A 25364-nucleotide genomic window follows, 5' to 3' on the forward strand; every position below is an offset into this window, starting at 1 on the left:
AACAGATTGCTCCAAACATGTATTCTTCCCTTCAAAATTTTAGATACCTGCATTTGACAAAACACAGGGTTACAATAAGGATTCCTTATATTGGTATAAATCAAAATAGCGGACGTTTATTTTAGAAAATCTCACTTTCAACATGGTTATAGCTGAATGTATTTTTTAATCTGACTCCTATTTTCATTATTCCACAACACTTCAAGGATATATTATGGGCCTGAAGTTAGTGGTTTCGATGGAGCCTTCTGAAAGGCCCCGCAAGTTCCGGGTTTCCGCAAACGCTAAAACCCACAACTTGCCATCTGTCAAGTTTCACACTAACAGATCGTTCGTATCCGCTGCAAAAACACTTTGCTGGCGCCGAGTTGCACTATTTGCCCGACTACTGCCCACGAAACCCTTGCGCCTGGTAAAAGCAGGTGTAAGGCCTTCTTTTACCAGCGTTAAGGGTTACAATAAATGTTAAAATAATTTTTTTTTAATGATTAAAACATACACATACATTTATACTTAGTTTAGGTAAATTCTGGCCCGTTTTACAATGTTTAAACTGATTTTTCAAAAAATTAAAATTTTATTTTAAATGCTTAATCAAAGGCCCTTTTAATTAATTTTGAACATGGGATCATTTATTTTTATTTAAGTGGTGTGAATTCTTATTTATTTAGGGATTTCTAATATGCTTATGGGGATTCCGTGCATAAATGGATTCCCTATAAGCATCATAGGAATGCCCCTTTTTGATTGTTTGACTGGACCCACATGATCCCAGAGACGCGTCCGCCCCGGGATCCATGGGCCTTTTCGCAGGCGTACGCTTGCAGGCCCGAGAAGGGAACTCTTCGTAGCTGTGGAGGCAGGAGGTAAGTATGGAAATATTTTGGGGGTCGGAGGCGTACTCCGGAGGTACGCCTCCGACCGCAAATTCAGGGCCATTATGTTACAGATGAAAGTAGCAAAATCTTTGCACTTGTACAGGTACCTTTTCAGTTTGAGCCAAGTGATGGTCACATCAACTTGCTCATTTAAACTGTGTGTATTCTACCAGGTCTCAGGAAAGATCATATCACTGAAAAAGGAAAAGCTGCCATACCAACCAGCCACAAAATCATGCCTCCCATCAGCCATTCACTATGAATGCCCTGGATTTTTCTGGACTCCAAAAACCAGCCCATCAATGGCATTCATCTGATGGTGATCAAAAAATGAGGCTGTGTCTTGCGAGCCCCTTGCTCATATTTATCAGCTCCCCAGGATCTGAGATTGTTCCCATGGTCTGGAAAGAGGCTCATATCGTGCCTATATTTAAAAAGGGAAATAAATCTGAATTGCAGGACCATTAGATTTAACTTCAGTTATACGCCAGTTGCTAGAAGGGATCATTAGAGAGACTTGACAGAGATGGGGTTATTAGAGAAAGTCAACATGGTTTCTGGAAAAGGTGGTCCTAGCTCACCAACCTGGTTGAATATTTTGAGGAAGTCAATAGCTTGGTGGATGTAGGAAGCCAGGTCGACATGGTATAGATAATTTTTCAGAGTGCCACACAATAGTACTGTATACTAATTAAGGCTCAGTCCTGTGGAATTAGCAGGCAGATTGGGACACAAGAAACTGGTTACATTCTTGTAGATAGAAGGTAGATGTTACAAAGTGTCAGTTGTGGCACAGGTGGGAGCTCTCTTGCCTGAGTCAGAAGGTTGTGGGTTCAAGTCCCACTCCAGAGATTGGAGTACAAAAATCTAGGCTGACACTCCAGTGCAGTACTGAGGGAGTGCTGCACTGTCAGAGATGCCGTCTTTTGGATGAGACGTTAAACCAAGGCCCCGTCTACTCTTTCAGGTGGCCATAAAAGATCCCATGGCACTATTTTGAAGAAGAGTGGGGGAGTTATCTCCGGTGTCTTGGCCAATATTTATCCCTCAATTAACATCACTAAAACAGATTATCTGGTCATTATCACATTGCTGTTTGTGGAAGCTTTCTGTGCACAAATTGGCTGCTGCATTTCCTACATCACAACGGAGACAACAATTCAAAGGTACTTCATTGGCTGTAAAGCGCTTTGGGATGTCCCGAGGTCGTAATAGGCGCTATCAATGTTCCTGCTAAGCTGCTCGGCCGCACAGCGGTCTGGACATCCTGCGCAGGTTGCTCACCAGCTTTTCAATGGGAATAACCATGCATGTGCGAAAATATGAATGGGCCGCACAGCCAATTAAGGGGCTCGCGCATGAAAAAAATTACAGGAACGTTGGGTGTTATATAAATGCAAGTCTTTTTTTTTCTTTTACTCGTAGTGGTTCTGTGTGGGGACTGGTGAAGTCCCGCAGGGTTTGGTGTTAGACTTGCTGTTCTCCACCATCTTGGAGTGATCGGGATGAAGATGTTGAGGGAACTGTCCACAAGTTCACGAATGATACCATGATTTGCGCAGGTGTAAGGACCTTAGATGAGAAAAAGAGATCGCAAGCAGATCTAGATGTAATGTGGGAATGAGCTCGTATCTGGCTGATGACTATTAATATATTTAAGTGTAGTGTTCTGCACTTGGTTGGGAGCAACACCAAGCATGTGTATACCATTCAGGGTTGTGTGCTCAAGGCGGCTGAGTGGGAAAAGGACCTGTGTACTATAGTGCATGAATCACTGAAGGTCCATGACCTGTGTTGGGAGGCTATTACAAAAACAAGTAGAGTGTTGGTATGTAATGCCAAGATAATTAAATACAAGATTGTATTTGTACAAGGCCTTGGTCAGGCCTCATCTGGAACACAGTGTCCACCAATAGTCCCCTCACTTGGTGAGTGATATTTAGGCCCTGGGAAAGATTCAGAGAAGGGCCATAAAATTTATACCTAGTTTAAGCGCCCACAGTTACAGTAGCCATAGGAGGAGATTCGATTGAGGTCTTTAAGATATTGAAAAGATTAGACTCCGTCAATGTGGATAGGCTATTCGAGCTAGATAGGTTTGGGAGAATCAGGGAACATAAGTATAGGTTACGCAAACAGAAGAGGCATTTCTTTTCGCATAGAATCATCAAACTCTGGAACAAATTGCTGGCACGTGCAACAAGTGCTGATTTGTTGCAAGCATTCAAAAGGGAGTTGGATCTCCTGTAACTTGTCTGATCACCTTTGGGGGGTCTGAAAGCAATTTTTCCAGTTTTTTGGCTTGGGGCTTTTCACCTCTCCCAGGAGATTGTGGCTGGGGCTGTTGGGGTATTGGTGTGTAGAAGTCACACTATGACAATATAAGACAAGCTTGATGGATGGTTTGATCTTTTCCTATCCTTAGTATTTCATATGTTTGAGTGGTTTGGTGAACAGCAAAGTAGGAAGGTTAAAACATAGAACATATGAAATTCACATCATAGAAACAGGCCATTTGACCCAGGTGTTTTTCTCCTCATGAGCCACCCAGACTAATTCTGCTTGCTTGCTCGCTCCCCATATCATTCAATATGCTTCCTTTTGTACATCGACCTTATTCCCTTTTAAAATAATTTAATGTTCTCTGGTTCTACAACTGTTTGTGGCAGAGAATTTCACATTCTAATGTAAACATTTTTTTCTAACGTCCCCTTTAATTCTTTTTTTTTAAATGTTTTATTTATTCATGGTATGCGGGCGTCGCTGGCAAAACCAGCATTTATTGCCCATCCTTAGTTGCCCTTGAGAAGATGATGGTGAGCTGCCTTCTTGAACTGCCGCACTCCGTATGGTGAAAGTACTCCCATGGTGTGGTTAGGTAGGGAGTTCCAGGATTTTGACCCAGGGATAATGAAGGAAAGGAGCTATCTGTCCAAGTCAGGATGGTGTGTGACTTGGAGGTGATGGTGTTCCTCAAGAGGAGGCCAAGATGGATCAGCCACTCAGCACTTCTGGCTGAAAATGGTTGCGAAGGCTTCTGCCTTGTCTTTTGCACTCATGTGTTGGGCTCTGCCATTGTTAGGGATGGGGATATTCATGGAGCCTTCTCCTCCCATTAGTTGTTTAATTGTCCACCACCATTCATGACTGGATGCAACAGGACATACCCAGAGATGGTGGTGGAGGAGTCTGGGACGTTGGCTGATAAGTACGATTCTGTGCGTATGATTATCAGCTTGACTAGTCTGTGGGACTAGTTTTCCCAACTTTGGCACAAGTCTCCAGATGTTAACGAGGAGGACTTTGCAGGGTCGACTGGGCTTGGTGTGCCTTTGTCGTGTCCGAATCCGATGTCTAATTCGAGTCCGAGTGGTCCGTCCAGTTTTAATCTTCTTATCCTTCTTTGATACAACGAAGTTGCTTGCATGACCATTTCAGAGGGAAGTTAAGAGTCAACCACATTTATGTGGATTTGGAGTCACATATAGGCCAGACCAGGTAAGGGCGCAGATTTCCTTCCCTAAAAGGACATTAGCGAACTGGTTGGGCTTTAACAACAATCCGGTAGCTTCATGGTCACCATTACTGGTACCAGCTTTCTATAATTGCTTTTTGGTTTTTAAAAGAAAAATGAATTCAAATTCACACACTGCCACGGTGGTATTTGAATTTATGTCTCCAGATTATTAGTCCAGGCCTCTGGATTACTAGTCCAGTAACATAACTATAATAGCAAAATACTGCAGATGCTGGAAATCTGAAATAACAACAGAAAATGCTGGAAATACTCAGCAGGCCAGGCAGCATCCGCGGAAAGAGAAGCAGGGTTAACGTTTCAGGTCTGGGACCCTTCATCAGAACTGGAAAAAGCTGGAAATGTAACAGATATTAAGCAGGTGCAGAGACAGGGGGGGAGGGGTTTAGGAGGGGAGGAAGGAATTGAAAGAACATGCTGTGAAAATGTTGCAAATGGGAATGGCAAAATCATACTGCATGAAAAATGGGGGCAGGGATTATTATCTGAAATTGTTGAACTCCATGTTGAGTCCAGCAGGTTGTAAAGTGCCCAATCGAAAGATGAGGTGCTGTTCCTCGAGCTTACGTTGAGCCTCATTAGAACAATGTATTAGGCCGAGGACAGAGATCAGAGTGGGAGTGAAGCGGAGAATTAAAGTGACAGGCGACCGGAAGCTCAGGGTCACCCTTACGGACTGAACGGAGGTGTTCCGCAAAGCGGTCGCCCAATCTGCGTTTGGTCTCCCCAATGTAGAGGAGACTGCATCGTGAGCAGCGAATACAGTATATTAAATTGCAAGAAGTACAAGTAAATCGCTGTTTCACCTGGAAGGGGTGTTTCGGGCCCCGGACAGTGGGAAGAGAGGAGGTAAATGGGCATGTATTGCATCTCCTGCGCTTGCACGGGAAGGTGCCAGGTGAAGGAGAAGGGCTGTTGGGGGTGATTGAGGAGTGGACCAGGGTGTCGCGGAGGGAGCGGTCCCTTCAGAATGCTGAAAGGGGAGGTGAGGGAAAGATGTGTTTGGTGGTGGGATCACGTTGGAGGTGGCGGAAATGGCGGCGGATGATCCGTTGAATGTGGAGGCTGGTGGGGTGAAAGGTGAGGACAAGGGGAACCCTATCATGGTTCTGGGAGGGAGGGGAAGGGGTGAGAGCAGAAGTGCGGGAAATAGAACGGACACGGTCAAGGGCCGTGTCAACCACAGTAGAGGGGAATACTCGGTTGAGGAAAAAGACGTGTCGGAAGCACTGGTATGGAAGGTGGCATCGTCAGAACAGATGCGGCGGAGACGGAGAAACTGGGAGAATGGAAGAGAGTCCTTACAGGAAGCGGGGTGGGAGGAAGTGTAGTCCAGGTAGCTGTGGGAGTTGGTGGGCTTGTAGTGGATGTTAGTCGAAAGCCAATCGCCAGAAATGGAGACGGAGAAGTCAAGGAAGGGAAGGGAAGAGTCGGAGATGGACCATGTGAAGGTGAGGGAAGGGTGGAAATTGGAAGTAAAGTGAATTAACTTATCTAGTTCAGGGCGAGAGCAGGAAACGGCACCAATACAGTCATCGATGTACCGGAAAAAGAGGTGAGGGAGGGGACCTGAGTAGGACTGGAACAAAGAATGTTCCACATATCCCACGAACAGGCAGGCATAGCTAGGGCCCATGCGCGTTCCCATAGCAACACCTTTAATTTGGAGGAAGTGAGTGGAGTCAAAGGAGAAGTTGTTCAATGTAAGAACAAGTTCAGCCAGGCGAAGGAGGGTGGTGGTGGATGGGGACTGGTTGGGCCTCTGTTCAAGGAAGAAACGGAGCGCCCTCAGGCCATCCTGGTGGGGGATGGAGGTGTAGAGGGATTGGACGTCCATAGTGAAAAGGAGATGGTTGGGGCCAAGAAACTGGAAACTGTTAAAGTGACGGAGGGTGTCGGAAGAGTCACGAATGTAGGTGGGAAGAGACTGGACAAGGGGAGAAAAAATAGAGTCGAGATAGGAAGAGATAAGTTCCGTGGGGCAAGAACAGGCTGAAACGATGGGTCTACCAGGGCAGTCCTGTTTGTGGATCTTGGGAAGGAGGTAGAAGCGGGCTGTAGGGGGTTGGGGGGCTATGAAGCTGGTGGCCATGGAGGGAAGATCTCCAGAGGAGATGAGGTCAGTGACACACTTGGAAACAATGGCTTGATGTTTGCTAGTGGGGTCATGGTCCAGGCGGAGGTAGGAGGAGGTGTTGGAGAGTTGGCATTCAGCTTCCGCACGGTAGAGGTTGGTTCGCCAAACAACAACAGCACCACCCTTATCAGCAGGTTTAATGATAATGTTAGGGTTGGATCGGAGAGAACGGAGTGCTGCAAGTTCAGAGGGAGTTAGGTTGGAGTGAGAGAGGGGAGCAGAGAAATGGAGACGGCCGATGTCACGTTGGCAGTTAGCAATGAAAAGATCTAGAGAGGGTAAGAGGCCAGAGGGAGGGGTCCAAGTAGAACAAGAATTTAGAAAGCGGGAGAAAGGATCAGCCGTGCGGGGGGAAGACTCCTGGCCAGAGAAGTGGGCACGGAGACGAAGGCGATGGAAGAAGAGCTCCGCATCGTGCCGAGCTCGAAATTCATTCAGATGGGGGTGTAAGGGGATGAAGCTCAGGCCTTTGCTGAGGACTGATCGTTCGGGGTCAGAGAAGGGAAGGTCAGAGGGGATAGTGAAAACACGGCAGGGGGTGAGATTGGAAGAAGGGATGGGATCAGAGGAAAGTAACGGGGAAGAAGGTTCTGGAGGGGCGTTAGTGTCCAAGAGTTGATGAAGCTCACCTCTTTTTCCGGTGCATCGATGACTGTATTGGTGCCGTTTCCTGCTCTCGCCCTGAACTAGATAAGTTAATTCACTTTACTTCCAATTTCCACCCTTCCCTCACCTTCACATGGTCCATCTCCGACTCTTCCCTTCCTTGACTTCTCTGTCTCTATTTCTGGCGATCGGCTTTCGACTAACATCCACTACAAGCCCACCGACTCCCACAGCTACCTGGACTACACTTCCTCCCACCCCGCTTCCTGTAAGGACTCTCTTCCATTCTCCCAGTTTCTCCGTCTCCGCTGCGTCTGTTCTGACGATGCCACCTTCCATACCAGTGCTTCCGACACGTCTTCCTTTTTCCTCAACCGAGGATTCCCCTCTACTGTGGTTGACACGGCCCTTGACCGTGTACGTTCTATTTCCAGCACTTCCGCTCTCACCCCTTCCCCTCCCTCCCAGAACCATGATAGGGTTTCACCCCACCAGCCTCCACATTCAACGGATCATCCTCCGCCATTTCCGTCACCTCCAACGTGATCCCACCACCAAACACATCTTCCCCTCACCTTCTCTTTCAGCATTCCGAAGGGACCGCTCCCTCCGCGACACCCTGGTCCACTCCTCAATTACCCCCAACAGCCCTTCTCCTTCACCTGGCACCTTCCCGTGCAAGCGCAGGAGATGCAACACATGCCGATTTACCTCCTCCCTTCCCACTGTCCGGGCCCCAAACACCCCTTCCAGGTGAAACAGCAATTTACTTGTACTTCTTGCAATTTAATATACTGTATTCACTGCTCACGATGCGGTCTGCTCTACATTGGGGAGACCAAACGCAGATTGGGCGACCGCTTTGCGGAACACCTCTGTTCAGTCCGTAAGGGTGACCCTGAGCTTCCGGTCGCCTGTCACTTTAATTCTCCGCTTCACTCCCACTCTGATCTCTCTGTCCTCGGCCTAATACATTGTTCTAATGAGGCTCAACGTAAGCTCGAGGAACAGCACCTCATCTTTCGATTGGGCACTTTACAACCTGCCAGACTCAACATGGAGTTCAACAATTTCAGATAATAATCCCTGCCCCCATTTTTCATGCAGTATGATTTTGCCATTCCCATTTGCAACATTTTCACAGCATGTTCTTTCAATTCCTTCCTCCCCTCCTAAACCCCTCCCCCCCTGTCTCTGCACCTGCTTAATACCTGTTACATCTCCACCTTTTTCCAGTTCTGATGAAGGGTCCCAGACCTGAAACGTTAACCCTGTTTCTCTCTCCACAGATGCTGCCTGGCCTGCTGAGTATTTCCAGCATTTTCTGTTGTTATTTAACGTAACATAACCACTACACTACCGTACTCTTGTTAACTTAAAGTTGTGATTTATCTTTACCATCTTCGCAGCCAATGGAAACAACTATCACTATTTATCTTTCAAAATCTTTCATAATCTTGAAGATCTCAAAGAGGTCAACCATTTAACCTTCTCAGCCCTAACTTCTCAAGTCTCTCTTCATAACTCCTCATCTATGTATACCTGCACATACAGCAACAAAGCTGTCCTCGCAAAATAATGTAAACTGCTGTATTGCAAGACACTAGATGAGCTAAATACAATTTTGTCAAACAGAATGTGACCATTTAGGAATAATTAATTATGATGGGAGGAGAAGAAACGAGTGGAAAAACTCCCTGCATAGTATCTTAAGAATGCCGGCTTTTTACCTTTGGTACTGGAGCTCAAATTCAGGGCAGACTTAACAATGTAATTTTATTTTTGACTGATATAATATCACAAAACTGCCAAATCCAACAATAACGGTCACTAGATTGTAATTTCAGAAAAGCAACAAAAATAGTTGATGCACAAGACTAAAAGTTTATACCCTAGGAAAGTCCTTCTCACCAACATCCGGGTACTTGTGCCAAAATTGGGAGAGCTGTCCCACAGACTGGTCAAGCAACAACCGGACATAGCCATACTAACAAAATCATACCTTTCTGTCAGTGCCCCAGACTCCTCCATCATCATCCCTGGGTATGTCAGTCCCACCGGCAGGGCAGACCCACCAGGGATGGCGGCACAGTGGTATACAGTCTGGAGGGAGTGGCCCTGGGAGTGCTCAACATTGACTCCGGACCCAGTGAAGTCTCGTGGCATCAGATCACGCATGGGGAAGGAACCCTCCTGCTGATTACCACCTACCGCCCTCTCTCAGCGGATGAATCTCCATGTTAAACACCACTTGAAAGAAGCACTGAGGGTAGCAAGGGCACACAATATACTCTGGGTTGGGGACTTCAATGTCCATCACCAAGAGTGGCTCTGTAGCACCACTACTGACTGAGCCCTGAAGGACATAGATGCCAGTCTGGGCCTGCAGCAGGTGGCGAGAACCAACACAAGGAAAAAACCTACTTGACCTCGTCCACACCAATCTACCTGTCGCAGATGCATCTGTCCATGATAGTATTGGTAGCAGTGACCACTGCACAGTCTTTGTGGAGACGAAGTCCCATCTTCACACTGAGGACACCCTCCATCGTGTTGTGTGGCACTACCAGCGTGCTAAATGGGATAGATTCAGAACAGATCTAGCAGCTCAAAACTGGGCATCCATGAGGCACTGTGGGCCATCAGCAGGAGCAGAATTGTATTCCATCACAATCTGTAACCTCATGGCCAGGCATATCCCTCACTGTACCATTATCAAGCCAGGCGACGAACCCTGGTTCAATGAAGAGTGTAGAAGAGCATGCCAGGAGCAGCACCAGGCGTACCTAAAAATGAGGTGCCAATCTAGGGAAGCTGCAACACAGGACTACATGCATGCTAAACGACGGAAGCAGCATGCTATAGACACAGCGAAGCAATCCCGCAACCAACAGATCAGATCAAAGCTGTGCAGTCCTGCCACATCCAGTCGTGAATGGTGGTGGACCATTAAACAGCTGACGGGAGGAGGAGTATCTCTGGGAGACGCTACAGATGCATTCGCACCTGTACGACCAGATTTAGGAACAGCTTCTTTCCCAGGGCTGTCATCCTACTGAACTCCACAAATAAACTCTAAAGCCTGCACATCTGCCAATGCACTTTATTATGGTTATGTTTATGTTAATGTATTACAAGCCAAATGTATGTTGAATGTTTAAATGTCTTAATCTAAATGTACACTCTCGGGAGCCGCAAGCCTACATTTCGTTGTACTGCACTTGTGCACTAACAATGACAATAAAAGTTGATTTGATTTGATTTGATCCTCAATGATGGTGGAGCCCAGCACGTGAGTGCAAAAGACAAGGCTGAAGCATTTGCAACCATTTTCAGCCAGAAGTGCCGAGTGGATGATCCATCACGACCTCCTCCTGAGGTCCCCACCATCACAGAAGCCAGTCTTCAGCCAATTCGATTCAATGCACGCGATATCAAGTAAAGGCTGAGCGCACTAAATACAGCAAAGGCTATGGGCCCCCACAATATCCCAGCTGTCGTACTCAAGACTTGTGCTCCAGAACTATCTGCGCCTCTAGCCAAGCTGTTCCAATATAGCTACAACACTGGCATCTACCGACAATGTGGAAAACTGCCCAGGTATGTCCTGTCTACAAAAAACAAGATAAATCCAACCCGGCCAATTACCGTCCATCAGTTTACTCTCAATCATCAGCAAAGTGATGGAAGGTGCTGTCGACAGTGTTATCAGGCGGCACTTACTCACTAATAACCTGCTCACTGATGCCCAGTTTCGGTTTCGTCAGGACCACGCGGCTCCGGATCTCATTACAGCCTTGGTCCTAACATGGACAAAAGAGCTGAATTCCAGAGGTGAGGCGAGAGTAACTGCCCTTGACATCAAGGCAGCATTTGACCGAGTGTGGCATCAAGGAGCCCTAGTAAAATTGAAGTTAATGGGAATCGGGGGAAAGACTCTCCACCAGCTGGAGTCATGCCTAGCACAAAGGAAGATGGCTGTGGTTGTTGGAGGCCAATCATCTCAACCCCAGGACATCACTGCAGGAGTTCCTCAGGGCAATGTCCAAGACCCAACCATCTTCAGCTGCTTCATCAATGACCTTCCCTCCATCGTAAGTGGGGATGGTCACTGATGATTGCACAGTGTTCAGTTTCATTCGCAACTCCTCAGATAATGAAGCAGTCTGTGCCCGCATGCAGCAAAACCTGGACAACATTCAGGCTTGGGCTGATAAGTGGCAAGTAACATTCGTGCCACACAAGTGCCAGGCAATGACTATCTCCAACAAGAGATCGCCTAACCACCGCCCCATGACATTCAATGACATTTCCATCGCCGAATCCCCCAACATCAACATCCTGTAGGTCACCATTGACCAGACACTTAACTGGACCAGCCACATAAATACTGTGGATACAAGAGCAGGTCAGAGGCTGGGTATTCTGCGGTGAGTGTCTCACCTCCCGAGTCCCCAAAGCCTTTCCACCATCTACAAGGCACAAGTCAGGAGTGTGATGGAATACTCTCCACTTGCCTGGATGAGTGCAGCTCCATCAACACTCAAGAAGCTCGGCACCATCCAGGACAAAGCAGCCGCTTGATTGACACCCCATCCACCACCTTTAAACATTCACTCCCTCCACCACCGGCGTACCATGTAGTGTGTGCCATCTACAAGATGCACTGCAGCAACTCGCCAAGGATTCTTCAACAGCACCTCCCAAACCCACGACCACTACCACCTAGAAGGACAAGGGCAGTAGACGCATAGGAACACCATCACCTCCAAGTTCCCCTCCAAGTCACACACCACTGTGACTTGGAAGTATATCGCCGTTCCTTCATCGTCGCTGGGTCAAAATCCTGGAACTCCCTCCCTAACAGCATTGTGGGAGTACCTTCACCACACGGACTGCAGCAGTTCAAGGCGGCGGCTCACCACCACCTTCTCAAGGGCAATATATGCTGGCCTTGCCAGCGACGCCCACATCTCATGAATGAATAAAAAAAGATACCTGTTGACTTCTACGGTTGGGATTTAGAAACCTTTAGGCCTAGAAATTCGGTTTTGGCGCAGCGAGGGCTTTAGCGCCGGAAGTTAGTGCCGGCGCTAAGTCCCCCTGCGCGCAGCAAAAATTCAGTAGCGCCGCGCCCAAACGGCTGCCGGCGCTACTGAGGGGTCTCAGCGCCTCAAAACTGGTGCCACGCGCCGCATTGCGGCGCTATTCCAGCGCCCGCTGCGGTGCGGCAGGCTCGGGAAGTGCAGGCCTCCTCCTTCCGTTAAGGAGGAGCTGCCTGCACCCGGCCGCGGCCCGCGATAATCTTTTTAAAAATGAGCCCGGCACCTCGGACAAGTGCCGGGCTTGCTTCTGTTCCGGGGGGGGGGGGGGGGGGGGAAGTCCGGGGAGGGAGCTGCGGCCAGGCGGCCGGCGGGAAAGCGGCCAGCCGCCGCGGGGCCTTTAATGCGCCGGCGCAAATTTCTGTAAGGCACCTCTGCCAGAACGTTGCTTGCGGCTGCCACGGGCGAGGCGGCCGCAACTCAATTTCCGAGTTCGGGCGGGTTACCATGGCAACCAGGACGCTGCGCACACCGATGACGTCATCGGTGCCGGCGCAGCGCTACCGGCCTAACGCCGATTTAGGGTCCCTGTCAATTTCTAAACTGGCCATAACTTCGGCGCTAGGCCCTCTAGCGCCTCAAAAGCGGCGCTAAGGCCAGTGAATTTCTAGGCCTTATTCTCCATATGGCTCATGCTGTAATTACCCTGGAATGTTAAGTGTTCCTTACCCTATTATTGATTGCCCTCCCACTGATGACTGAAGAAAATATATATAGTAAAATGAAAGTGTAATCACATCACAGCTAAGTTCTATGTTTACTTGAAAACAAATGAAAAAAAACTGTCCATATTCAAATACACAGCATTTTTATCGTGTTACTTTTGAGACATCAAAGCACAGTATGCTAAATATAAATCCTCACCTTTTTCTCCAATGCTCTGGATGGTAACTGCAAGATAGAAAAAGAAACTGTTGAAACTTGTAATACTTGAAAATTACACATTAAACAAAGGTCTACTTTCACATGTCCAAACCATGACACCCACATTAATAGGTAGCCAAACACAATATCCCATTTATTTCACAGCTCTGCGACCAATGGTAGCCCTGACTTTATGGGCTATAAAATATGAAAAGTGGCACTGCTGTCTCTGAAAGTGCAATGATTTACCCAAGGGCGATCTATATAAAGGGACGATTTTCACAAGTGCCTCTGAAAACAGTCCCATTCGGGAGTCAAAGGTCAGCCATGAATATTTAACTCATTGGTTTGGGAAGATGCATATAGGCAATGAAACAAACTCACAACCTGTGACTTTAAAACAACTATACATGTCCACGATTCTGTATGTACAGTTGTTTTTAGTGGTGCTGCAGTACTATGGACTGTTTTTTGCAATGTAAACAGGTGGCTTCCTGGGAACCGAGAGCACTATGGCAGAATTGCTTCCATTTCTATGAATAAAGTTGCGAGGCTTAAAAAATGGGACCTTTTGAAATGAGAATCGCCTTTTTGTTTCTTTTCATCAATTTTATCCTCTCCTCAAGCTGTTAACTCCTGCTCGAGTATGGTTCCACTGCTCGAGTATGGTTCCACTGCTTGAGTATGGTTCCACAGGAACTGGTCGCCCTCCAATACGTCACCCAACTGGCCATCCTGTGAGCTTACATGCTGACTGTTGGCAGGATATCTGAATGCATGGCTAAGACATCATAATCAAGCCCTGATCTTGCCCTCGCCCAACATCTACACGTGTACTTTCCAACAGAGTCACTAGATAGCAATCGGGATCAAGAACCCTAGATGATTTTCCCCTTCTTAGGACCTTTTGATCTGATGGCAACTGAGCTGTCTGGGAAGCCTGGAACTCCAAGTCTAGCAAAAACTTTCTCCAACATTATTAAGCCAGCTCATGAAAAGCTTTCAGAAAGTGAATCTGAATTGGATTACACACTGAAGTACAACAAGCTAAACTAAACAGGCTGCATACGCATTTGACAAGTTTTGATATCCCAATACTTAGCCCAGATTTATATACAGTAGTAATACATCTAAACAATAAACGGCACAAAAAATGGAATTTAAATATGCAGGAAGATACAACCCATTAGGGGAGCGAAAAAATGTAACTTCAGCCCGACACTTTTCTTTCCTGGCACAAGCACATAGAACAATAGCAGTTTCCATGTACTGTACCCACTGCTGCCAACTAAGAGGAAGCATAAAAGAAACAGGACAAAATTAAAAGGAAGTTATGGAAAATTCATTTTCTAGATTTGTTGCTTAGTTTCTTTGTCAGTTCATAGTTTCCTTGATTTTAACTAGTTAAAAAAAGCAATTACGATAAGGTGCTACTCTCTATTTCCTGATGAAAATCAGACCACAGTACAAATGGTACATTTTGGAGGGAAGCCAAACTTTGATTCCTCTCACCCCCTCCCCAGCAGAGTTTAGAATATGTTCAGCAAATTATTCTAGTATATGAGGACCTGATTTTTCTTCAAGTCCTATTCAATAAGTAGTATTTCTGGCATGTAATTATTCCACAGAATAATTTAATAAGGATGCAAAAAGCAAAATATTGCAGATGCTGAAAATTTGAAACAAAAACAGCTGAAATCACAGGTCAGTCAACAGTTTTGATGAAGACAGAGCATTGACATATCGGTATGTACATTTCTTCAAAACGGAATAAAAGACAGAGAAGCATATTAACACGATCAGAAAAAGAGAAGGGGGAATATATATGCTAAAAAAACAAAGAAACTAACACACAGAAGGAGCATCAGTGGAACAATGTTCCATATAATCTTAGTCAAGTAATAGACAGTAGCGTTAAGATATTAAAGAAATAAACTGGTTGTGAGTAGATAAGAGAGAGAAATAACAGAAAATGCTGGAAAAACTCAGCAGGCCAGGCAACATCCGTGGAGAGAGAAATAGAGTCAACGTTTCAGGTCAAAACCCTTCGTCTGGACTGGCGACAGCCCTGGGGTAAATGTAAGAAAATTTATGAAATGGATAACCTGAGTAGGAGAGTGAGGGTAGGTGTAAAATTAAAACAAGTTTAAAAATGTAGATGCAGATCAAGTCTGGAGTCAATGTTCAGACCTGAAGGTTGCAGTGTACCTAGGAGAAAGATGAGATATTGTCCCTTAAGCTTATATTGAGCTCCGTTGCAACAGAATACAAGACCAATGACAAAGGTCAGATAATTGGAGGGGAGTTAAAGTGGTGAGCCACAGGTAGCTTGGTGTCGCACATGCGGTCAGAATGGAGATGGTTGGAAAAGCAGTTCCCTAATCTGCATCTGGTCTCCCTAATCTAGAGAAGGCTGTGAGAAGCAAATACAATATAACAGTGAGTGGTCCATTGTCAGTGGTGACATCTTTCAGTTGGGAGATTAAACCAAGGCCCACATTCCTGCTCGGTATTTGAAAAGGAGCAGGGAGTTCTTGATGTCTTGGACAACATTTACCCCTCAACCAATATTATCAAAACAGATTAAGTGGCTAATTATTTCTTTCGTTGTTTGTGGGACATTGCAGTGTACAAATTGACCCCCATGTTTGACTACGTAACAGTGACTGCACTTCAAAAATTCACTGACTGAAGTGCATTGTGAGGTTGAGAACATGAAAGGTGCTACATAAATGCAAGTTTGATCTTATTTTCTTACTAGATTAGAGGAAGTACACATAAATTGCTGTTGCTCAAAAAAGTGTTTGCGTCCCTTGACAAGTGTGGGAGAACGTGAATAGGCAGGTGATATTTCTCATTTGCACGGGATGGGGCTGGGGGTAGGACAGCTGGAAGTTGGGCTGGTGAAATGACCTCCCCGGAAAACAGAGAGGGAGGGGAGGGGAAGATGGGTTTCAAAGTGCGATAGGCGCACCAGATTATATGCCATTTCTGCCACCTACAAAATGATCCCACCGTGCTACACATCTTACTCTCCACTCTGCTTTCAGACGGACTGCTCGCTCTGCAACACTGGTTCACTTTTCCACCACCCCAAGTTCCAGCTGCTATTCCCCGGCACCTTTCCATACAAATGCAGGAGATGCATTGTCTGTGCATTCACTTCCACCCACACTGTTGTCCGGGGTCCAAATACTTCTTCCGTTTGAAAGCAACTAATGCGTACTTCCTCTCAACTAGTAGAATCAGAATGGTTGCAGCACGGAAGGTGGCCATTCGGTCCGTCGAGCCCTTGCCAGCTCTCTGCAAGAGCACTTCAGCTAGTCCCACTCCACCGCCCTTTCCCCGTAGCATTACAAATTTTTTTCCTGCAGGTACTTATCCAATTCCATTTAGAAAATCACAATTGAATCTGCTTCCACCACCCTTTCAGGCAGTGCATTCCAGACCCTAACCACTCGCTGCGTAAAGAAGTTTTTCCTCATGTCGTCTTTGGCTCTTCTGCCAATCACCTTAAATCTGTGTCCTCTGATTCTCGACCCTTCCACCAATGGGAACAGTTTCTCTCTAGTTACTCTGTCCAGACCCCTCATGATTTTGAACATCTCTATCAAATCTTCTGTCAATCTTCTTTGCTCTATGGAGAACAACCCTAGCTTCTCTAGATTATCCACGTAACTGAAGTCCCTCATCCCTGGAACCATTCCCGTAAATCTTTTGCATCCTCTCTAAGGCCTTCACATCCTTCCTAAAGTGCAGTGCCTAGAATTGGACACCATACTCCAGTTGAGGCCGAACCAGTGTTTTATACAGGTTCATCATAATTTCCACGCTTTTATACACTATACCTCTATTCATGAAGCCTAGGATTCCATAAGCTTTTTTAACTGCTTTCTCAACCTGCCCTGCCACCTATACCCCTCTGTTCATGCACCCACTTTAGGATATATTTCCTCTCTTCATTCTTTCTACCAAAATGTATCACTTTGCACTTTTCTGCGTTAGATTTCATTTGTCACGTGTCTGCCCATTCCATCTATGTCCTCTTGAAGTCTATCACTATCCTCCTCACTGTTCACTATACATCCAAGTTTTTTGTCATCTGCAAATTTTGAAATTGTGCCCTGTACACCCACATCCAAATCATTAATATATATCAAGAAAACCAGTGGTCCTAGGACTGACCCCTGCTGAACACCACGATATACCTTCCTCCAGTCCAAAAAACAATCGTTCACCACTACTGTTTCCTGTCACTCAGCCAATTTCGTATTCATACTGACACTGTCCCTTTTATTCCATGGGCTTCAACTTTGCTGGCAAGCCTATTATGTGGCACTTTGTCGAATGCCTTTTGAAAATCCATGTACACCACGTCAATCACATTGCCCTCATCAACCCTCTCTGTTACCTCATCAAAAAACTCAATCAAGTTGGTTAAACATGGTTTGCCATTAACAAATCCATGCTGGCTTTCCTTAATTAATCCACACTTGCCCAAGCGACTGTTAATTTTGTCCCTGTTATTGTTTCTAAAAGCTTCTCCACTACCGAGGTTAAACAGACCGGCCTGTAGTTGCTGGGTTTATCTTTACACCCTTTTTTGAACAAGGGTGTAACATTTGCAATTCTCCAGTCCTCTGGCACCACCCTTGTTTCTAAGGAGGATTGGCCCCGCGATTTCTTCCTTCACTTCCCTCAGCGTCCTAGGATGCATCCCATCTGGTCCTGGTGACTTATCTACTTCAAGTACAGCCAGCCTTTCTAGAACCTCCTCTTCCATCAATTTTTATCCCATCCAGTATCTCCTCTGCCTCCTCCTTCACTAGGTCAATGGCAGCATCTTCTTCCTTGGTGAAGACAGAGGCAAAGTACTCGTTTAGTACCTCAGCCATACCCTCTGCCTCCATGCATAGGTCTCCTTTTTGGTCCCTAATCGGCCCACCCCTCCTCTTACTACCCGTTTACTAGTTATATGCCTTTAGAAGACTTTTATATTAGCTGACTTTCTATTCTCATACCCTCTCTTTGCCCCTCTTATTTTCTTTTTCACTTCTCCTCTGAACTTTCTATATTTAGCCTGATTCTCAGATGTATTCTCGACCTGACATCTGTCATACGCGCTCTTTTTCTGCTTCATCTTACTGACCATCTCTTTCGTCATCCAGGGAGCACTGACTTCAGTTGCCCTACCTTTCCCCCTAGTGGGAATGTATCTCGACTGTACCCGAACTATTTCCTCTTTAAAGGCAGTCCATTGTTCCATTGCAGTTTTGCCTGCCAATCTTTGATTCTAATTTACCCAGGCCAGATCCGTTCTCATCCCACTGAAATAGGCCTTCCTCCAATTAAGTATTTTTACTCTAGATTGCTCCCTGTCCTTTTCTATAGCTAATCTAAACCTAATGATACTACGATCACTGTTCCCTAAATGTTCACCTACTGACACTTGCTCCACTTGACCTACCTCATTCCCCAGAACCAGATCCAGCAATGCCTCCTTCCTCATTGGGAGGAGAAACATACTGATCAAGAAAGTTCTCCTGAACACACTTCAGAAATTCTTCCCCCTCTCTGCCCTTTACACTATTACTATCCCAGTCTAGATTAGGATAGTTGAAGTCCCCCATTATCACTACTCTATAGTTCTTGCATCTCTCTGCAAATTTGCTCCTCCATATTATTCCCACTAGTTGGTGGCCTATAGAACATACCTAGTAGTTTCTTAACTCTAGCCATATAGATTCTGTCCTTGACCCCTCCAGAACATCCTCTCTCTCCAGCACTGTAACATTCTCCTTAACCAATACTGCCACACCACATCCTATCTTTCCTGAACACCTTATATCCAGGAATATTTAATACCCAATCCTGCCCTTTGTTGAGCCAGGTCTCCGTTATTGCCACGACATCATATTCCCATGTGGTTATTTGCACCTGCAGTTCACCAACCTTGTTTACTGTGCTTCGTGCGTTGACATACACACACAGTAAATCTATCTTAGACCATCCTGTGCTCTCTCTTAGTCTGACCCCACCCAATACCTTACTATTTCTTTCTTTCTTTAGTGCTATCCGTCTCTCCCAATCCTTTGTTTCTCCTTTCTAATGCTATATCCTGGTGCCCATCCCCCTGCCAACTTAGTTTAAACCCTCCTCAACAGCACTAGTAAACCTCCCTATGAGGATATTGGTACCAGCTCTGTTGAGGTACAACCTGTCCAGGTCCCACCTCCCCCAGAACCAGCCCCAATGCCCCAGGAATCTAAAGCCCTCCCTCTTGGACCATCTCTCCAGCCATGCATTCATCTGCTCCATCCTCCTATTTCTATACTGTATTCACTGCTCACAGTGCAGTCTCTTCCACAATGGGGAGACAACATGCAGGTCAGGTGACTGCTATGCTTGTTATCACTGTTCTGTCAGCAAGTGTGACACTAAGCTACTAGTGGTTCACTAATCTAACTCTTCTGCCAATGTCCCCTCAGACTTCTCTTGTCACAGACCTCCTTCACAGTTCTGTCACAGACCTCCTTCACAGTTCTCTTGTCACAGACCTCCTTCACAGTTATCTTGTCACAGACCTCCTTCACAGTTCTCTTGTCACAGACCTCCTTCACAGTTCTCTTGTCACAGACCTCCTTCACAGTTATCTTGTCACAGACCTCCTTCACAGTTCTCTTGTCACAGACCTCCTTCACAGTTCTCTTGTCACAGACCTCCTTCACAGTTATCTTGTCACAGACCTCCTTCACAGTTCTCTTGTCACAGACCTCCTTCACAGTTCTCTTGTCACAGACCTCCTTCACAGTTATCTTGTCACAGACCTCCTTCACAGTTCTCTTGTCACAGACCTCCTTCACAGTTATCTTGTCACAGACCTCCTTCACAGTTATCTTGTCACAGACCTCCTTCACAGTTATCTTGTCACAGACCTCCTTCACAGTTATCTTGTCACAGACCTCCTTCACACTTATCTTATCTTTCACCTAGGTGTCCTACAATGCTATGGTCTGAGCAGTGACTTCATTAACTTCAGCTTTTAGTTAAATCCTCATTTTTAAACCTATTTTAATTTCACACTTGACACCCAGGTTTTGCACTTGTCACCTTTATGTCAGGTCTCACAGTCATGCATCCCTGGTTTCTTTAATGTCTCAATGCACCTATTGCTTAACAGACTGTTATATCATAATGCTTCTTTATGCATGTTTGATATATTTTCTCCCTCCTTTTTGCATGTATCTCTCTATCTATATATATATAAATCGGTACATCTGTCTGTCTGTCTGTCATTCTGTCTGTCATCGCGTGTGCATCTGTCGGGCTATGCGCTCGAAAGTTACAGGGCGTACCTACGCGCGCGTTACCTCCAAAGAAAGCTTACGCTTCCAAGACGGTTTTAAGCGTATTTACGTTTCGGCCGGGCTAAAATCGCGCCCGCAGTATCCCAAAAACCTTCAACATTCCGCTCATTAGCATCTCATTATCTCATTAACCGCTCATTAGCGACAGAGTGACCTCGAGCTCGACCAATCGTACGCCGGGTTGCTGGCGTGTGCCGCCGGGCCAATCGGTGCGTGTGTGGCCGGGCCTTATCGTTCTGAACCGAGGTGAGTCGCCGCCATCTTGATTCCAAACTTTTCCTTTCTTTTTCCCGCTTTCTGCGTCTTTAAAAAAAACGTTGCTTTTAAAACACATATTGTTTAAAAAAAAAATGATTTAGAAACGAATTAACTTATCTAATCTCATTAATTTTCCTACCTTTCCCCGTTTTTCCAGGTAGGCCTCGAAGCCTCGGCTTCTCCTTCGCACCCACGCCCAAGCTAGGCACCTCCCGGCCCCACTCGAAGGCTGGAGGGCCGAGTCTCAGCCCAGCGCCGCTAGGGTGGGCGCGCAGCAGGAGCTGAGACGCGGCGTCTCTCTCTCTGGCTCGGCCGGGGGGCGGGGCTTGCTGAGCGTCAAGCGTCACCCTGGCAACCGGGTCCGCCGGCCGTCTCGCACAGCCGCAATCGGCGGTCTTCACCTCGGGGGGGGGGGGGGGCCCTCCTCCTCCCCCCCTCTCCCCCTCCCCCCTCTCCTCCTCCCCCCTCCCCTCCTCTCCTCCCCCTCTCCTCCCCCTCTCCTCCCCTCCTCCCCCTCTCCTCCCCCTCTCCTCCCCTCCCTCCCCCTCTCCTCCCCTCCCCCTCCTCCCCTCCCCCTCTCCTCCCCTCCTCCCCTCCCTCTCCTCCCCCCTCCTCTCCTCCCCCTCCCCTCCTCCCCCTCTCCTCCCCTCCCTCCCCCTCTCCTCCCCTCCTCCCCTCCCTCTCCTCCCTCTCCTCCCCCCTCCTCCCCTCCCTCTCCTCCCCTCCTCCCCTCCCTCCTCCCTCTCCTCCCCCCCCCTCTCCTCCCCTCCTCCCCTCCCCTCCCTCCTCCCCTCCCCTCCCTCCTCCCTCTCCTCCCCCCCCCTCTCCCTCTCCCCCCTCCCCGACTATATAAGCTGTGTCTTTATGCATTTCTCCACTTCACCTGAAGAAGGAGCAGCGCTCCGAAAGCTTGTGATTTCAAATAAAGCTGTTGGACTATAACCTGGTGTTGTGTGACTTCTTACATAAGGATAAGGGGTAAGCCATTTAAGGCAGAGATGAGGAGGAATTTCTTCACCCAGAGAGTGGTGAACCAGTGGAATTCTCTACCACAGAAGGCAGCGGAGGCCAATTCATTAAATATACTCAAGAAGGAGTTAGATATATTTCTTAAGACTAAAATGATCAAGGGATACGGGGAGAAGGCAGGGACAGGGTACTGAATTTGGATGATCAGCCATGATCTCATTGAATGGCGGAGCAGGCTCAAGGGGCCGAATGGACTACTCCTGCTCCTATCTTCTATGTTTCTATGTAAGAAACATTAAGAGACATTAAGATGTATTCAAGGAACAAAGGATGGCTCTGGATGAAGTGTGAATGACCCTGGCAGAATGAAGGACAGCTGCCACGTGGGAGGGAAGAAGAAAGCCCAGACAAAAAAGTGTGGATTAAAAAAAATATATATAGGGCCGAGGTTATGATCTGAAATTGTTGAACTGTATGTTGAGCCCAGAGGGCTGTAGAGTGCCTAATCGAAAGAGGAGGTGCTGTTCCTCGAGCTTACGCTGAGCTTCCATGGAACAATGCAAGAGGCCGAGGACGGTGAGATCTGAGTGGGAATGGGACGGTGAATTAAAGTGACAGGCCACCGGGAGCTCAGGGCCCCCCTTATGGACTGAACGGAGGTGTTCCGCAAAGCGGTCGCCCAATCTGTGTTTGGTCTCCCCAATGTAGACGAGACCGCATCGTGAGCAGCTAATACAGTATAATAAATTGCAGGAAGTACAAATAAATTGCTGTTTCACCTGGAAGGGGTGTTTGGGGCCCTGGACAGTGGGGAGGGGGGAGGTATAAGGGCATGTGTTGCATCTCCTGCGCTTGCACGGGAAGGTGCCGGGCAAAGGGGAAGGGGTGCTGGGGGTGGTAGAGGAGTGGACTAGGGTGTCTCGGAGGGAGCGATCCCTACGGAATGTTGAAAGGGGAGGCGAGGGGAAGATGCGTTTGGTGGTGGGATCACGCTGGAGGTGGCAGAAATGGCAGAGGATGATCCGTTGAATGTGGAGGCTGGTGGGGTGAAAGGTGAGGACAAGGGGAACGCTATCGTGGTTCCGGGAGGATGGGGCAGGGGTGAGGGCAGAAGTGCGGGAGATAGAACGGACACGGTTGAGGGCTATGTCAACCACAGTAGAGGGGAATACTCGGTTGAGGAAAAAGGAAGACATGTCGGAAGCACTGGCATGGAAGGTGGCATCGTCAGAGCAGATGCGGCGGAGACGGAGAAACTGGGAGAATGGAATAGTCTCCTTACAGGAGGCGGGGTGGGAGGAAGTGTAGTCCAGGTAGCTGTGGGAGTCAGTGGGCTTGTAGTGAATGTTTGTCAATAACCTATCCCCAGAGATGGAGAAGTCGAGGAAGGGAAGGAAGTAGTCGGAGATGGACCATGTGAAGATGAGGGAAGGGTGGAAATTGGAAGCAAAGTGAATGAAATTTTAGAGTTCAGGGTGATTACCTGACCATGGTAAAGGATAACAAACTGAGAAGAACCTTGACAAGGTACAGACTTAGCGAACATAGCCTAGCGATCGAAAAAGGCAGACACAGGCAGACCAGGCTGCCAAGAGAAGACAGGATATGCTCTCACTGCAGTCAGGGAGTAGTGGAGACAGAGATGCACTTCCTCACAGCCTGCGGAAAATATCAGGGCATCAGGGAGAATTTCTACCAAAAATTCTCACAAATATGCCCTGATTTCAGAAATCTGAATGACAACCAAAAACTCCCATTCCTACTGGGGGAGGAGAGAAGCTGTGTAACACTGGCGGCACACTATGTTACAGCTTGCCATGAACAGAGGGACAACCAGTAAACTAAGAAAAGAATATATATAAACAATGCGAATGTATATTTATACACTCAGGGATATACCTGTTTATACACTGTATGAATAGAACTGCGTTTATGTGCTAAACCATAAATGTATTTTGATGCTTTGGCAACATAAGATGTAACTTATCATGCCAATAAAGCGATTTGAATTGAATTGAATTGAGAGCAGGGGACCGCACCGATACAGTTATCAATGTACCGGAAAAAAGAGGTGAGGGAGGGGACCCGAGTAGGACTGGAACAAAGAGTGTTCTACATATCCCACGAAAAGACTAATGCCGACTGCAGCACTGTACTGCCACCCCTAGTGAGATCAGGTAACACAACACAGGATAGCGAATCTGGGACTTCCTGGTCTGAGGATCACCTACTTGTTAGCTGAACCAGAGAAAGCCACAGAAATTTAATTAAGAGGGAGATTTTACACTATCTACACAATTTTCTTCCATGTATCTACTATAATCAAAAGTAGGAGTCAATCTTATTTAGATTTAACGATTAAATCAAAGTCAACAACTTTCTGCCTTGCTCTTCAAGAAACTGCACAAGCTACCATTTCCAACGCCAATGGAACACACTTTAAGGCATTTAAGCCCAGTTATTAGAGTAAGTATTTTGAAAAACAACAAAGCAATTCTACAGGTGACGATGATCAGAATCAAAATCGATTCGATCGCAAGTTAAGCCTTTTGTTGGCCAGCCTCTTCAGTTTAAGCTAATCAAATGTACAGGGTTGTTACTGTGGCCATCCGCAGCCGGACGTCAGCAAGTTGCTGGGGACCGGGGAGCAGGTAAACCGTCCGTGTGACAGTAGCAGCGGCTCCAGTCCGCGCACTCGCCGCCTTTAAACCCCCGGCCGGTCCCGAGCCTGTGCGCGGCGCCCGGGAGAGGTTCGTCTCCCGGCTCTGACAGGTAGACCGACACACTCCGTTCCCCCAGCGCTCGCCTGCTCCAACTCCCGGTCTGACCCGCCTGCATTACTAAAATGGTTAAATAAAAAGGAACGGCTACAGATCATGCGTGTCTTTATCTTTTACTCACAGATGCATAATTCTACCACGTAAGCGTAGTAAGACCAAAAGGCAATGAGCGCGATAAAAATTACAGGGATCCAGCCGACAACCCGCTGACAACACCTCAGGACATGAGACGGCGCCATCTTCCTCCCTCCCACCCATCTGAAATCACGCTGACGCTGTCAGCACGCACAGGCACGCCGCCTGTGGGCGACACCTCGAGGGGATAGCCGTCACATGGTCTATTTGTAGTGCAGTAAGGATTAGCATAGCCATGGTTCATTGAGTTTTAAAGTATTTAGACCGGGCAGCTTTCAATCATTCAATATAGTGAAGTATGGACTGGCATAGCCATGGTTCATTTGAATTTTCAACCTTTTTCCCACGTGGCAGTTTACATACATAGGATATACAGCACAGAAACAGGCCATTTGACCCAACCAGTCCACGCCAGCGTTTATGCTCCACTCGAGCTGCCTCCCATTTTCCCTCATCTAACTCTTATCAGCATAACCCTTTATTCCCTTCTCCCTCATATGTTTATCTAACCACCCTTTAAGTGCATCTATACTATTCGCTTCAACCACTCCCTGTGGCAGTGAGTTTCACATTCTCACCACTCTTTGGGTAAAGACGTTTCTTCTGAATTCCCTATTGGATTTCTTGGTGACTATCTTATACTGATAACCTCTAGTTATGCTCTTCCCCACAAGTGGAAACATTTTCTCTGTATCTACTCTTATCAAAACCTTTCATGATTTTAAAGACCTCT

The 25364-nt window shown here is 47.0% G+C and overlaps 1 protein-coding gene across 4 annotated transcripts in view; it reads right to left on the minus strand.

Annotated features, from left to right (window-relative positions):
* LOC147111859 (palmitoyltransferase ZDHHC20-B-like) overlaps positions 1 to 24745 on the minus strand; it is a 121329-nt gene extending 96584 nt beyond the window's left edge. For all 4 annotated transcript variants that reach the window (XM_085999179.1, XM_085999178.1, XM_085999177.1 and 1 more), the window contains exons 1-2: positions 24618 to 24745; positions 13123 to 13149 (exon numbers count right to left, since the gene is read on the minus strand). In XM_085999179.1, coding sequence (XP_085855305.1) covers positions 13123 to 13149; positions 24618 to 24735 — 145 coding nt within the window. In that variant the 5' untranslated portion in view covers positions 24736 to 24745. The remainder of the gene's footprint in view (positions 1 to 13122; positions 13150 to 24617) is intronic.
* Between the last annotated feature and the right edge of the window lie 619 nt (positions 24746 to 25364).

The sequence above is a fragment of the Somniosus microcephalus genome, chromosome 10 (genome assembly GCF_052327205.1).
Source record: "Somniosus microcephalus isolate GS21.2 chromosome 10, FLI_Smic_1.0, whole genome shotgun sequence".
Classification (NCBI taxonomy): Eukaryota; Metazoa; Chordata; class Chondrichthyes; order Squaliformes; family Somniosidae; genus Somniosus; species Somniosus microcephalus.